The following is a 10,995-nucleotide window of genomic DNA, read 5'->3' as shown; positions in this document are numbered from 1 at the left end:
TAAAATTTTCCTTGATCGAAAATTTAATATCTTCGAACTGTGACCCGTTTTAAAGAAACTGAATCGGATCACCTATTTTCATTCTGTCGTAAAACATAACATATATAGAGTAATGTATCTAACCTTCTCGGCTCTACAGTACTACGAGCTCAACGTTCCTATTAAAAGTGAAAATTCATTTGTAACAACCAAAGCGATTAGAATTATTCATTAGATACTAATATTGCCAAGCTAGTAGCTTGAAAACTAACGCTTTTGAAGCTATATTACTTGACTTTTGAACACCCTGCGCTATACTTATTTTATCTAATTCCTATAATCGCATTGACCTTTTATATTCAATAATACCGAGTAAATGTATGTTTCTTAGTAAACCCGTACACATGGGGAATACCATATCACCGTCTGCTTTTACATGCTACGTATGTTAATTGTTTACATCTAGTCATTCTCAGTTACAAGTTATACTTGCGATTATGGCTCAAAAAAGCTTTGAAGACGGTGTGAGGGCCGAAACGAGTATCTTTGGCCACTTTCCGACCAATGTGCTTAGATTTAGTTTAAATTACTTGGCTCGATTTGGAATTGCCGGAGTTGTTGTGTATTCTTGTTGGATTGCTTTCTACAATTACAACTATTGGTTTACATGGCATGTGGTTCTGTGTACTTTTGGAGTAAGTTAATATTTGTAATACAAATAATTATTGCAATGTATAACCATACGCACAAATTTGCTTTTATTATTTTTAAACTTCTGTGAACTGCTTATGTTAGTTTTTGCTGAAACTTTTTCTGTAGTGGTTTGTATTTATTATTGACCAGCGCCAAAGTGTGTCTTAAGAGAGCGAAAAATTATTGAAGCATCCCATTCAATCATTTGGTAATTATCAAACACATTTTGGCCAATAAGTGATTTATGAAAATCACTATTTTTTATTGATTGTCTTATATTTCTTCCATTTAATGATTTTCGTTTATGAAAGTTTTCGCTATATGAAATTTATTTAAATAAATTTGCCTTGAGTTTTGTGAACTACATTTATCCGCGTTTATTTTGTCGAACAGTTTGGTTTTTGTAAGTTTTTAAGTAAGTCAGAATGTGAATGTTTCAATAGAATAACCATTGAAATTCAAAATATTTTGAATTTTAGTCATGTTTTTGTTCCCCATTACTATAAATTGAAATTATGTCATCAATATATCTGCATTAAAACATTGGTTTCACTTAATATAATTTTTTTATAGTTGAAACGGTCGGGAAATTTTATTAGAAACGTTGTTATGATTAAACATGTTTTTGCGGTATTGTTTGTTCGTTCAAATCACGTCACAACTAAAAAATTCTACATGGTGTTTCAAGTCCAGATGTACATACTTGAATTATTCATTCTACGCTGATTTAAAACATACTCATTCTGTTTAGAAAGTAGGGAAGAAGCAATAATTTTCACTTCGTTGGTATCTTTATTTTTCTGCATCATTCACAAAAGCTTTGTTTTGATCTTACTTTTTGTGGAATAAAACCAATTTTGATTCCAAAATGCGACTCAGATAATGCGTTTTTGCCAATGTGCACTTGTTTTCAGAGTTAAAGCGTTTAAGTCACGTAGTAGATAATAGAGGTGATAAAATTATATCTTATCTTGAAGAAAGGAACATCCGATTATTCGTACATGGCTGATCACGTTTTACATATATATATATATAACACAGTGTTTTCTTCACTAAAAAATATTTATTAACCGTATTTGGATCAATGTAAAATCAAAAGCCGGTTTTGTTTTGAAGTTAAAGTGCGTAAATTTATTTCCGCGCCTTCCATATTATTATCCTGATTGATAACTTGATATAGTTATAGTTATGTAGAAAACCTAAGTGATTAAACAAAGCCTTCGATAAAGATGTAGCTTTGTTTCTCTTGTTTTAGTTTCTTAAAGATTATATTTTGTTTGAAAAAATATATTTCAGTACATACCATTAATGGCAGAATCAGTAATGCTGTTCTTAGGAGACGAGCTTTGGTCTCGACAAATGACACGGACTGCAAAATACACCATTCATGGAATCATTGTTTCGTTGGCCACAGCCTTAATTATTTGTGGAGATTCAGTGGTATTTCATTATATCGAACCTGGACATCATCTTTATACCGCACATGGTATAACCGGTAAGTAAGTACCTAAGACACATCGATTCGAAAAAAACGTACTCACTCCGAATCATCTTGGAATTGAAACTTTATACGGAATTGTTGAAGTGAAGAATCCGGTTTATATAAGAGTGGACTAATGCCATTATTCTCTATAACTTTGTGGCTGAAGCGATTTCTATTTTCTTTCAACGCGCATGGTATTTATCATCCCCAAAGCTGCATTTCCTCTGGTTTCTTATCTTTTTATTAATACTAACATATTTCTTCCTCTTTGATTTTTGCGGAATCTCAATCGAGAACTCCTTATTTTAAAAAGCGTAGTCAAGATTCATCTTCAGCTACTTCAACTTTAGTCCACTTCTGCTTTAAGGTTGTTTGCGTTTCCATAAATCATCAAAGTGCTACAACCTGGGCACTAAATTTTATGCTTAAACGCGCAACTTTAATCATGCTTTAAATTATGTTTTCCGCCAGTGAATTTACAGCCTTTTTAAAGAGTTGCAGCATGGATCGAGCGACACTATCTTCATTTTCATTTAAAGTCTCTTCATTTTTAAAATTTTTATTAATAGTTTATAATTTACTTAGGTTTGATCTCACTAATATTCCTGGTCATTTCGATTCCGGTGGGATTGGTAATCAAATACCATCGAGAAGTGAATCCTTACCTTCCGTTCCGCTTGATCTGGTACAAAGCGATCCACAACATCCTCGGAATTTTAGGATACGTAATCGGTATAGTGAGCTTATGTTATGCGTTTTATACAAATTGGTTCATTTATTACACTACTTATGAATCGCGACTACTGGCGTTAGTTGTGACCATTCTAGCCAGTCTATGGACCTTAAATGGTGCTGTTTTGTCTTTGGCGCACCAAATTAAATCAGTTTTTTCTTAGAAGGCCTATAATCTTTAGCTAGTTATTTTCATATTTCGTCCTGTTTTTGTTTTAATAGGGCATCTATTCTTTTTCCTATTCCAAAATATCATGGAACGATTCTATTTTGGAAGGAACAGGAAATTTTCATTATTTGTAAGCTGTCTTGCTGAAAATGTTGTTGAAAAAAAAAGTGTTGATATTATTTTGTACAATAGTTGAGTTTGGATAGAAAAATGTGCATCCAGTTAAAAATTCCTTGTGTGATATATTTTTAGCTAAGTCGCATTAATCAAATTAAATATAAAACTGTTGTAATTTTAAGAATTCAGATATTTTTCCTTATTGGGGGGCCCAAAATTTCCCATGGTGCAAACCTACCGTTTATAGATTAATTATCACAGTGACTTACTTTGGACAGTTATTATATTTCAAAGAAACTAAAGTATGAACCAGACTTCTGTGTAGTCGAATAAGTTTTGGAAAATTAATTGCTTTTTGTGCACAAATCACGCATGTAACAAATTGAATTTCAAGGAAAATCTGGTACATGTAATCGATCTTTCTAGGAATAAGAAAATGTAATACTGCTTTAAAATACAGAATTGTTCATCGTCAATTGACGGAAKAAAAAATCCACCTGTTCAACGATTTTTTTTTAGCATATTAAACAATTGAATTTTATAACTGTGCATTYCCGATGAAAAGAAGCAGTTTATTTTAACTTTTATCGACAACGGTTTGGAAAAATGCCCAAACTCGTAAATCTTACTTGTAATTTTYGTCGCGGTTAGACTGTTTACGATGGTCGTAATTTTGTAAAGCGGAAGTTTTTGAACTTTTGACAAAGTTATTTTGGTCTAATTTTTGTAATAGCGTCTAACCACAGTCTAACCGGTTATGGAGACCAACAAGAAGATGTTTTTTTGTTCGTCAACGTGATTTTTATGTCAATTTTCTCCATTATTGCGATTACACAATTATTGAAAAACATTTTTTTTTGACTACGCCAGCGCTCCTTCAGCAAACGCTACGAACGAAAAAATGAAACAAGTTTTTGCGGGAAAGTCTGGAAAATCATCTCTTTCAGTCCAGACTTACCACCTTGTGCTTTTTATATTTTCGATCCCCTGAAGAAGAGCTTATAGGATAGCATTTATACGAAGCTCTTAATCCACGAGGATTGTATTGTGTGTATTGTATTTTGRAAGACGGATATTATGTAGAAAAATTGTACATTTTATAATATACAGGGTGTCCCATAATCACATTATCAAAATGGAACTGCGATGTTCTTTGCATCAAAAGAAGACGATCTATCCTAATTTTTATTATCAAAAAATGTCTGGCCCCTCTGCTATTGATGGGCAAAGTTCTTCAAAAAAAATATCTTTTTTGAAATATCTGGAGAATAGTACGATGTATTTTGGGGAAACTCGCTGTGAATTTGTTCTTATGTAAGACTCATATTTTGATGAAACAATCGAGATCAGCTGTTTTGGACAAGTGGTTGATGCAGTAATCATTTATTCACAATTTCGTGCTCTTTCTAAAATCTTGTAGCATTCATAGTTTTTGGGCAAAAAAAAATCTGTTTTTGTGCCACTTAACAATGTTAAACATTGTGTATTGAAAAATAGAAATGATTTTCTGTGAAAACGTATATTTCATTAAATAATACAAGCTACTACATATAATACTTTTTACTATCGGGTAATAAATAAGGTACATTTGATTACTATTATCTTTTTTGTTTGCCAAACTGCAAAACCCAGCTATTTGAGTTTTAAATTACTCCTTAGTTGATGGCAGTGTTTGAATTAATGCAGAAAGATGTTGTAAGTTAATGAAAGTGTAAGCTATTGTCCTAGACAGTCGCAAGCTTCTGATATTTACAGTGATATCCAGTTTTCGTTGAGAAAAAACTTCAATTTTCCAGGGCGACTGCAGGTTTACGTAGTCTTAAATTATAAAACAATCACAGAGAACTATTTAAAATTCTTTTGGAGTATTCTTGTCCAACCTGAAACCGCCTTTTCCGTTGCTCCTAAACAAGTTTAATTAGTTTTTAAATTGTTTCAGGTGTCAATGTATACCTAATTGTAAAAAACGTTTATTCTCATTTCACACTTCTTTCATCCGTTTTAAATAATTGCTCTAGTATTATATTGGTGATATTCATCCCCTGCCATAATCAGAGTGTTTCATTGCCTTATTTTAACGCCATTGGATGAATATCTTTACACCTATAAACATAGACACTTGTTAGTAAATCTATCAGTTCCATCTGCTGGGAAGTCGTCTAGCCCAGGTCTAGATTTAATTAAGGGTTTTCAAGTCCAGTTTATTCAATTTGGTCGTGTTGGGATCGTCTGCAGGAATCACAGCAGTTCTTCGTGTAGAACGGGTAGCTGCATAATCGAGCTTGAACTGCCATTCTGCATTTCGGTATACGGTCGATGCAGGATCCTAAGTTAATAAGCCATTTACTTTTTTTTAATGTTTCAGATGGTTTGCCTTTTGATTTAGCCATTAAGTTATATCAAGTGGCATTTTGGTTTAAAAAACGTCGACAATACTTACGGTCTACGGGTTCATCTTGAACCAATTTATAGTTGAAACTATCTCTATTTTCTCGGTGTATCTCGCACGCGCAAGAGCGCTTTCCAACCGGCACTTTATCTTCAGGACAACGATTTGACGGACGCTTATCTATATCGAGGCATCTCACTTCTCTTCTTTGCACCCCAGATGGACAATTGCCTTCACACTTTCCCCAATCGCCAGTAAACCATTGGGGATGACAAACACCTATAAACAATCGGGCTCTTATGGATGAGGGACAGTTTGGAGGGTGGTCATTGCCAAATGTAATTTAATCAAATTAGGCCCTTACCCAGGCAGGATTGCTCTTCGTACGGTTTCAAAGCAAGGGGACATACCATTTCATTGGTGACATGCGCGACGCCTCGAATCTTTGCAATGCAGAGGACTTCTCTTCTTTGCGTTGCTGGGATGTTGCAAGAATCAGAACATTCCCCCCAAGGACCTGGATTAAACAACATCTTTCACAGGTTGTCTGCGTTAAATTGGAACTTATCGAATAAGGAATTCAAGAAAAATGAGCTCACATTAGTCATATGATACTACATGTTATAAAATTTACTAGGCCTGGGTAACTCAGTGAGTTTTTTCGAGTTGGCGCAGTGTAGCGCAAATGGCTTGGTGCGTCAACCCAACGCACTGGCGCAGTAACTGGATTCCGTTGCCGGGGATTTGTTGATGACCTGTTTTCAGTTGTTTTTAGATTTATTTTAACGGCCATTTATTAATTATGTTTTTAAATTTCTTCAACATTTCAGAATTTTCCAGTTTTAGCAAAGTTGCTCTTTCTTTCTTCTCTTTCTAAAGTTTCACTTAAATAGACATTCTTAAGGTATTTTCTGCAAAAAATTATTTTTTTTTATTGGAACACTCGCCTCCTTGGTCGATTTGTAAACAGTTTTGAAATCCCTTTCCAGCTTCGCATTTCGGACAAAAATCAAATGTTTTTCCGATCATTTCCGAAATCAAAAAACGAAGAGGAAAGTTTATAATATATTACATTTAGGAATGTTTTCCGGGCTTGAAATTTGGAAAACTTGTCACCCCCGGAAGACTGTAAAAATTGTTAGAAGAGTTTGTTAAAAAACTCTGGGTTTTCAGTTTTGACTTAATGTTTTTCTTGCTTTATTTTCTACTCAAAAACGCTCTATTTTGAAGAATTTTACTTAAAAATACTCACAATCTGAAAATCTTAGATCTTAAGATAAATTTGTAGCATTGTAGGGATTTTATAAAAACTTTTTTGAGTGTCGAATTAGAGACGAAAATAAATTTCTCCCGTTTCTTTTCGAAAATCATTAAGATTTTCTCAAAAACCGATTACCAAACTAAAAGTTTTTAACCAAAAGCTCAAAAACCCATTATTTTCTCATGCTTCTCCTCTTTCCTGACAATCATGGCGTTTTTTCAGCCAATAATTACAAAATTAATTCTGTTACAAAATTCGCCTCATGCATCGCTTTGCACGGAATTTTAGAAAACCCTTTCAGCTTCAAATTTGGCACAAAAAGCAAGTTATTTTATTTGGTTTTTCACCTACAGTAATTAAGATTATCTTGAAAAACGACCAGAGAGCAAAAGTTTACAAAAAATCAATTGAAAAATTCGCCACCCTTATCGCTCTTTTTTTAAGCAATTATTTCTACGAAAAAAAACGCATTATTTTCTGGTTTCATTTCAAAATCCTTACAATTTTCAGGTATTTTCTGTGAAAAATTATAAATTAAATGTTATTGGAACACTCGCCTCTTTAACCGCTTTGTAAAATTGTGTCGAAAACCTTCTGCAGCCTCGAATTTTGTACAAAACCCTAATCATTTGTGCTGGGTTTTTCCAAAAATATTTCTTCGAACAGAACAAGCGAAGGTTTATAAACAGTTAAAAAACTCGCCACCAACGTCGCTGTGAATAACTTGTTTTCTTTAAATTCCGGTTTCTTCAATTTTAGATCAATAATTCGAAACAAAACTCTCTCTAAGCAGAAAAACGCTATTTTTCCTAACGTTTTACTTTAAAATATTAAACAGAGAGTTTTATGCAAAAAAAATTAAGAGATCGATTTTAGAGCAAAACTTGTCGTCTTTATAGTTTGAACTTCTATATCATCTTTTTCGAACACCCGTTTTACCTTTGAATTTGCGACAAAATAGAAACAAAACCCATTAACTCAGAGAGCGGCAACAACTCAAAAGCGCAACTTAGCACAGTGTTACCGAGGCCTAAAATTTACAATGTTTAAGGTTATTTAATAGAAACTTTATTAAATAACTTTTATAAGGTTGTATCTTGGTAGGGAGGATTTCTAGAGTTTTGTTTTTGTAGGAACCTATGTTATTTTCACACCCTGCATATGTTTCCGAAAGTACGCCCACATTTTCCTGGACACCACCCTATATAGTAGGTTAAATGGTTAAAAAGTGCGATTCGCACAGTTTACCTGCAAACCATTGACCATCGCACTGTTTTTCGCTGGAACAGGCCCTTGATATTTCAGGTTTGGAGTCTGCACCACAAAAATCGTGCTCGCAAAGAGCGAATCTAGTTTGGTTTCCTATTCCTGCAAAGAACCAAAGCAAATTGTAAGTGACTGATGTACGTCGTATGGATGAGATTCTTTTTTAATTGCGGTTGGTTTCAAACCAAAATATGCTTTATTGCCACAGAAATATTTTACAATGGAGTTTTATGGACAAAGAGAGAGAGAATTGAACAGTATCTCGAGGTCGTATCTTGAATTTACACCAAATTCAAAATATGTTTTATGTGTAATACTCGTTTCCTATACCCAAGTCTACCCGTTTTTGATACATTCGAAATTGTATGTAAAAAAGTACAGCTGCAGCCAATCCAATAATTATTCATTTTTCCTATAAGGGAATATGAGCTACTTAAATTGAGACGCATTTCTTGTTGAAAAGGACGTATCTGCATCTGCACTACATCGGAAGAAGAATGTATCCATCTTATACGAAAAGTCGCAGAAGCAAGCAACGAGGCAGGCCTGCAGATAAACAGAAAGAAAACCAAAATAATAACAAATCTGAAGGAAAAAGGATGAAATATCCAGACAGCTGACGCTTTCATACATCTTGGTACCACAATCTCGAGCGAGGGCGGATTCAGCGAAGAGAAGCGCAACAGCGAAATAATTCATGACCAAACTAACCAAAGTAAGAAAAAACCTTCACATATCCCTTAACACCAAAATCAGATTGGTCAGAAGCTTGGGGTTTTCAGTCTTTCTATATGGATCAGAATGCTGGACTCTAAAAAGGACGGATAGGCGTACGATAGATGCCTTTGTTGGCACAAAATGCTGAGAGTGTTCTGGACTGAGAAATGAATCCATTCTGAACCAACCCAGAATTAAGAAGAGATTGAGCATTGTTGTAACGGAGAAAATTGCTAAATTATTTGGTCATGTGGTTATAAGAAATGGTCGGGACTCACTTTGGAACGGACAGTCGCCTACAAGATAGATCTTATAACCTGCAGTAATGGAACTTTCAAAAAACCATTCCGTTCAATTTTTGCGCGACTTACCACATTGTACTGAACAGTGAGACCACTCGGTAACCAGCCACGATGAAATTCCACTTCGATGAGTAAACTGGGGCGACACTGCAATTTTGGGCTGTGAGGGTGAAGGGTCGTAATTCGAAGAATCACAAGAGCCCTGATTGCAGTACTCCGCATGTGCTGGTCGATTCTCAGGATGGCACTGTCCCGAAGGACAGATGACTGACCGTGTCCTGTGTCCATTTCCACATGTCACTGAGCACTATGTGAGTGTTAAGCTGTTAAACAAATCGTTGCTGCTTTTAGGCAAAGCTCAGTGGCCTTACCGAGGACCAGCTTCCAACACTCCATTCCTTTCTGCTGATAATTGCAGGTCTGCCAGTCTCCGCCGTCTGGGGCAGTTCGTTATCGGACAGTCCTCTAAACAACTCGCACTCCCGTTCCTGGCAGGCTCTGGTTTCTGGGCTTGGCTTGTTGGGAGCGCATTGCACATCACTAACAACGATCAGTTTTCCTACAAACGATATTTTTCTTTGAGAATATCGTGTTAGTTGCACTTTTTGCTAACCATTGAGATTGCGTTTGCACTGCGGAATAAACTGCTGAACGCCTTCTCCACATGATACTGAGCACTGGCCCCAGAAGCCATCCCAATAAGCTGCGCTGCATGGCTCTTCGTTGCAAGAAATCGGCGTAAGGGCTGGAGGGTCCAAATGGGCGCATCGTTTTTCGTTCATGGGAATTTGATGCGAGGGGCTAATGATTCTGTAGCAGGCGCGAATGTAGGTTTTTGTGCCTGGGAACGACGAATTCGATTAAAAACAAGCCCTTAGTGGACCTGGAAGTAAATTTAAAATTTTTGACAGTCCTCCATAGATCCATGATACTTTAAAAAAATTAAATACTTTAGCCGCAACCTTCTGATTCGTATAATCTGAATCGATATATCGGGTTTTGATATAGAATCAACGAAGAATAGATTAACTCGCTAGATTTGGTGCTACTGGAATACTTTCGTCTAGCTGGCCCGTCAAACCTTGTTCTGCCATATAAATTATTTCTAGTGAATATTTTGGTTGTTATATAAAAAATAACAAATGTATTGTAAGTGTGTGGGGATCGGAAATGGAGTGGAAATAAAAAACATCGCAGAATGATGTCCTGGCCACGTCGAATCATCATACGATACGCATAAAAATCCATCGACCCCAGACACCCTAAGCACCTAGCGGTATGAATTATACTTTACCACCTATTCTGATACTTACCAAATATACATAAAAAAATTCATAAAAATCGGTAGAGCCGTTTCGGAGGAGTTCGATCACAAACACCGTGACACGAGATTTATACAGGGTTATTCACGCTATACGGCACGTAAGTTAGCGGCCAAACCGTTTGATTTTTAAAAATTATTATTTGATGAATTTTCCGACGCCTACCGGGCGCACATTTCAAAAATATTTACGTAATGTACAGGGTGTCCCAAAAGCTCTAAAAGTATTAAAGTTGCGTTTTTTTTAATGGAATGTCCTGTATATTAACTGAACAAAATAGGTGTCTGTTTTAATAGGTTTATAATACCTAAATCTTAAGGTTTTTTAAATAATACGGATTTAATCAAAATCTAATCTAATTTTCATGTGTCCAAATACTTTAGAAGTATTTAAGTTATGTAAGCGTAATTTATAGTGAAGTATAACAACGTATAATATTATATATCCCAATGATAATAAACTTACCATGTTATACAGAGTGTCCACAAATTTAAACTAATCAAATAAGAACTTTGAGTGGCTCTAACTTGATTAATTTAAATACAACCCCATATTTTTTAACTTA

At 35.0% G+C, this 10,995-nt stretch overlaps 2 protein-coding genes across 2 annotated transcripts in view; one reads left to right on the top strand and one right to left on the bottom strand.

Moving 5' to 3' along the window:
* Nucleotides 1-60: 60 nt before the first annotated feature.
* Nucleotides 61-3,678, top strand: LOC109540612 (transmembrane reductase CYB561D2). The gene is made up of 3 exons (XM_048667577.1): nucleotides 61-674; nucleotides 1,969-2,167; nucleotides 2,741-3,678. The coding sequence occupies exons 1-3, from the start codon at nucleotides 477-479 to the stop codon at nucleotides 3,049-3,051; spliced, it is 708 nt and encodes a 235-aa protein (XP_048523534.1). The 5' UTR covers nucleotides 61-476; the 3' UTR covers nucleotides 3,052-3,678.
* A 998-nt stretch (nucleotides 3,679-4,676) lies between these two features.
* Nucleotides 4,677-10,995, bottom strand: part of LOC109540607 (thrombospondin type-1 domain-containing protein 4) — a 107,692-nt gene continuing 101,373 nt past the window's right edge. Inside the window, exons 8-14 of the mRNA XM_048667259.1 lie at nucleotides 9,722-9,970; nucleotides 9,480-9,667; nucleotides 9,178-9,415; nucleotides 8,072-8,191; nucleotides 5,927-6,079; nucleotides 5,614-5,841; nucleotides 4,677-5,499 (exon numbers count right to left, since the gene is read on the bottom strand). Of these exons, the coding sequence (XP_048523216.1) occupies nucleotides 5,375-5,499; nucleotides 5,614-5,841; nucleotides 5,927-6,079; nucleotides 8,072-8,191; nucleotides 9,178-9,415; nucleotides 9,480-9,667; nucleotides 9,722-9,970 (1,301 nt within the window). The 3' untranslated portion in view covers nucleotides 4,677-5,374. The remainder of the gene's footprint in view (nucleotides 5,500-5,613; nucleotides 5,842-5,926; nucleotides 6,080-8,071; nucleotides 8,192-9,177; nucleotides 9,416-9,479; nucleotides 9,668-9,721; nucleotides 9,971-10,995) is intronic.

The sequence above is a fragment of the Dendroctonus ponderosae genome, unplaced genomic scaffold (genome assembly GCF_020466585.1).
Source record: "Dendroctonus ponderosae isolate FM_Combo_2020 unplaced genomic scaffold, Dpon_F_20191213v2 Dpon_F_20191213_6, whole genome shotgun sequence".
NCBI classification, from domain to species: Eukaryota; Metazoa; Arthropoda; class Insecta; order Coleoptera; family Curculionidae; genus Dendroctonus; species Dendroctonus ponderosae.
The sequence above is the reverse complement of the archived record's forward strand: the minus strand, read 5'-3'. Positions and strand labels throughout refer to the sequence as shown.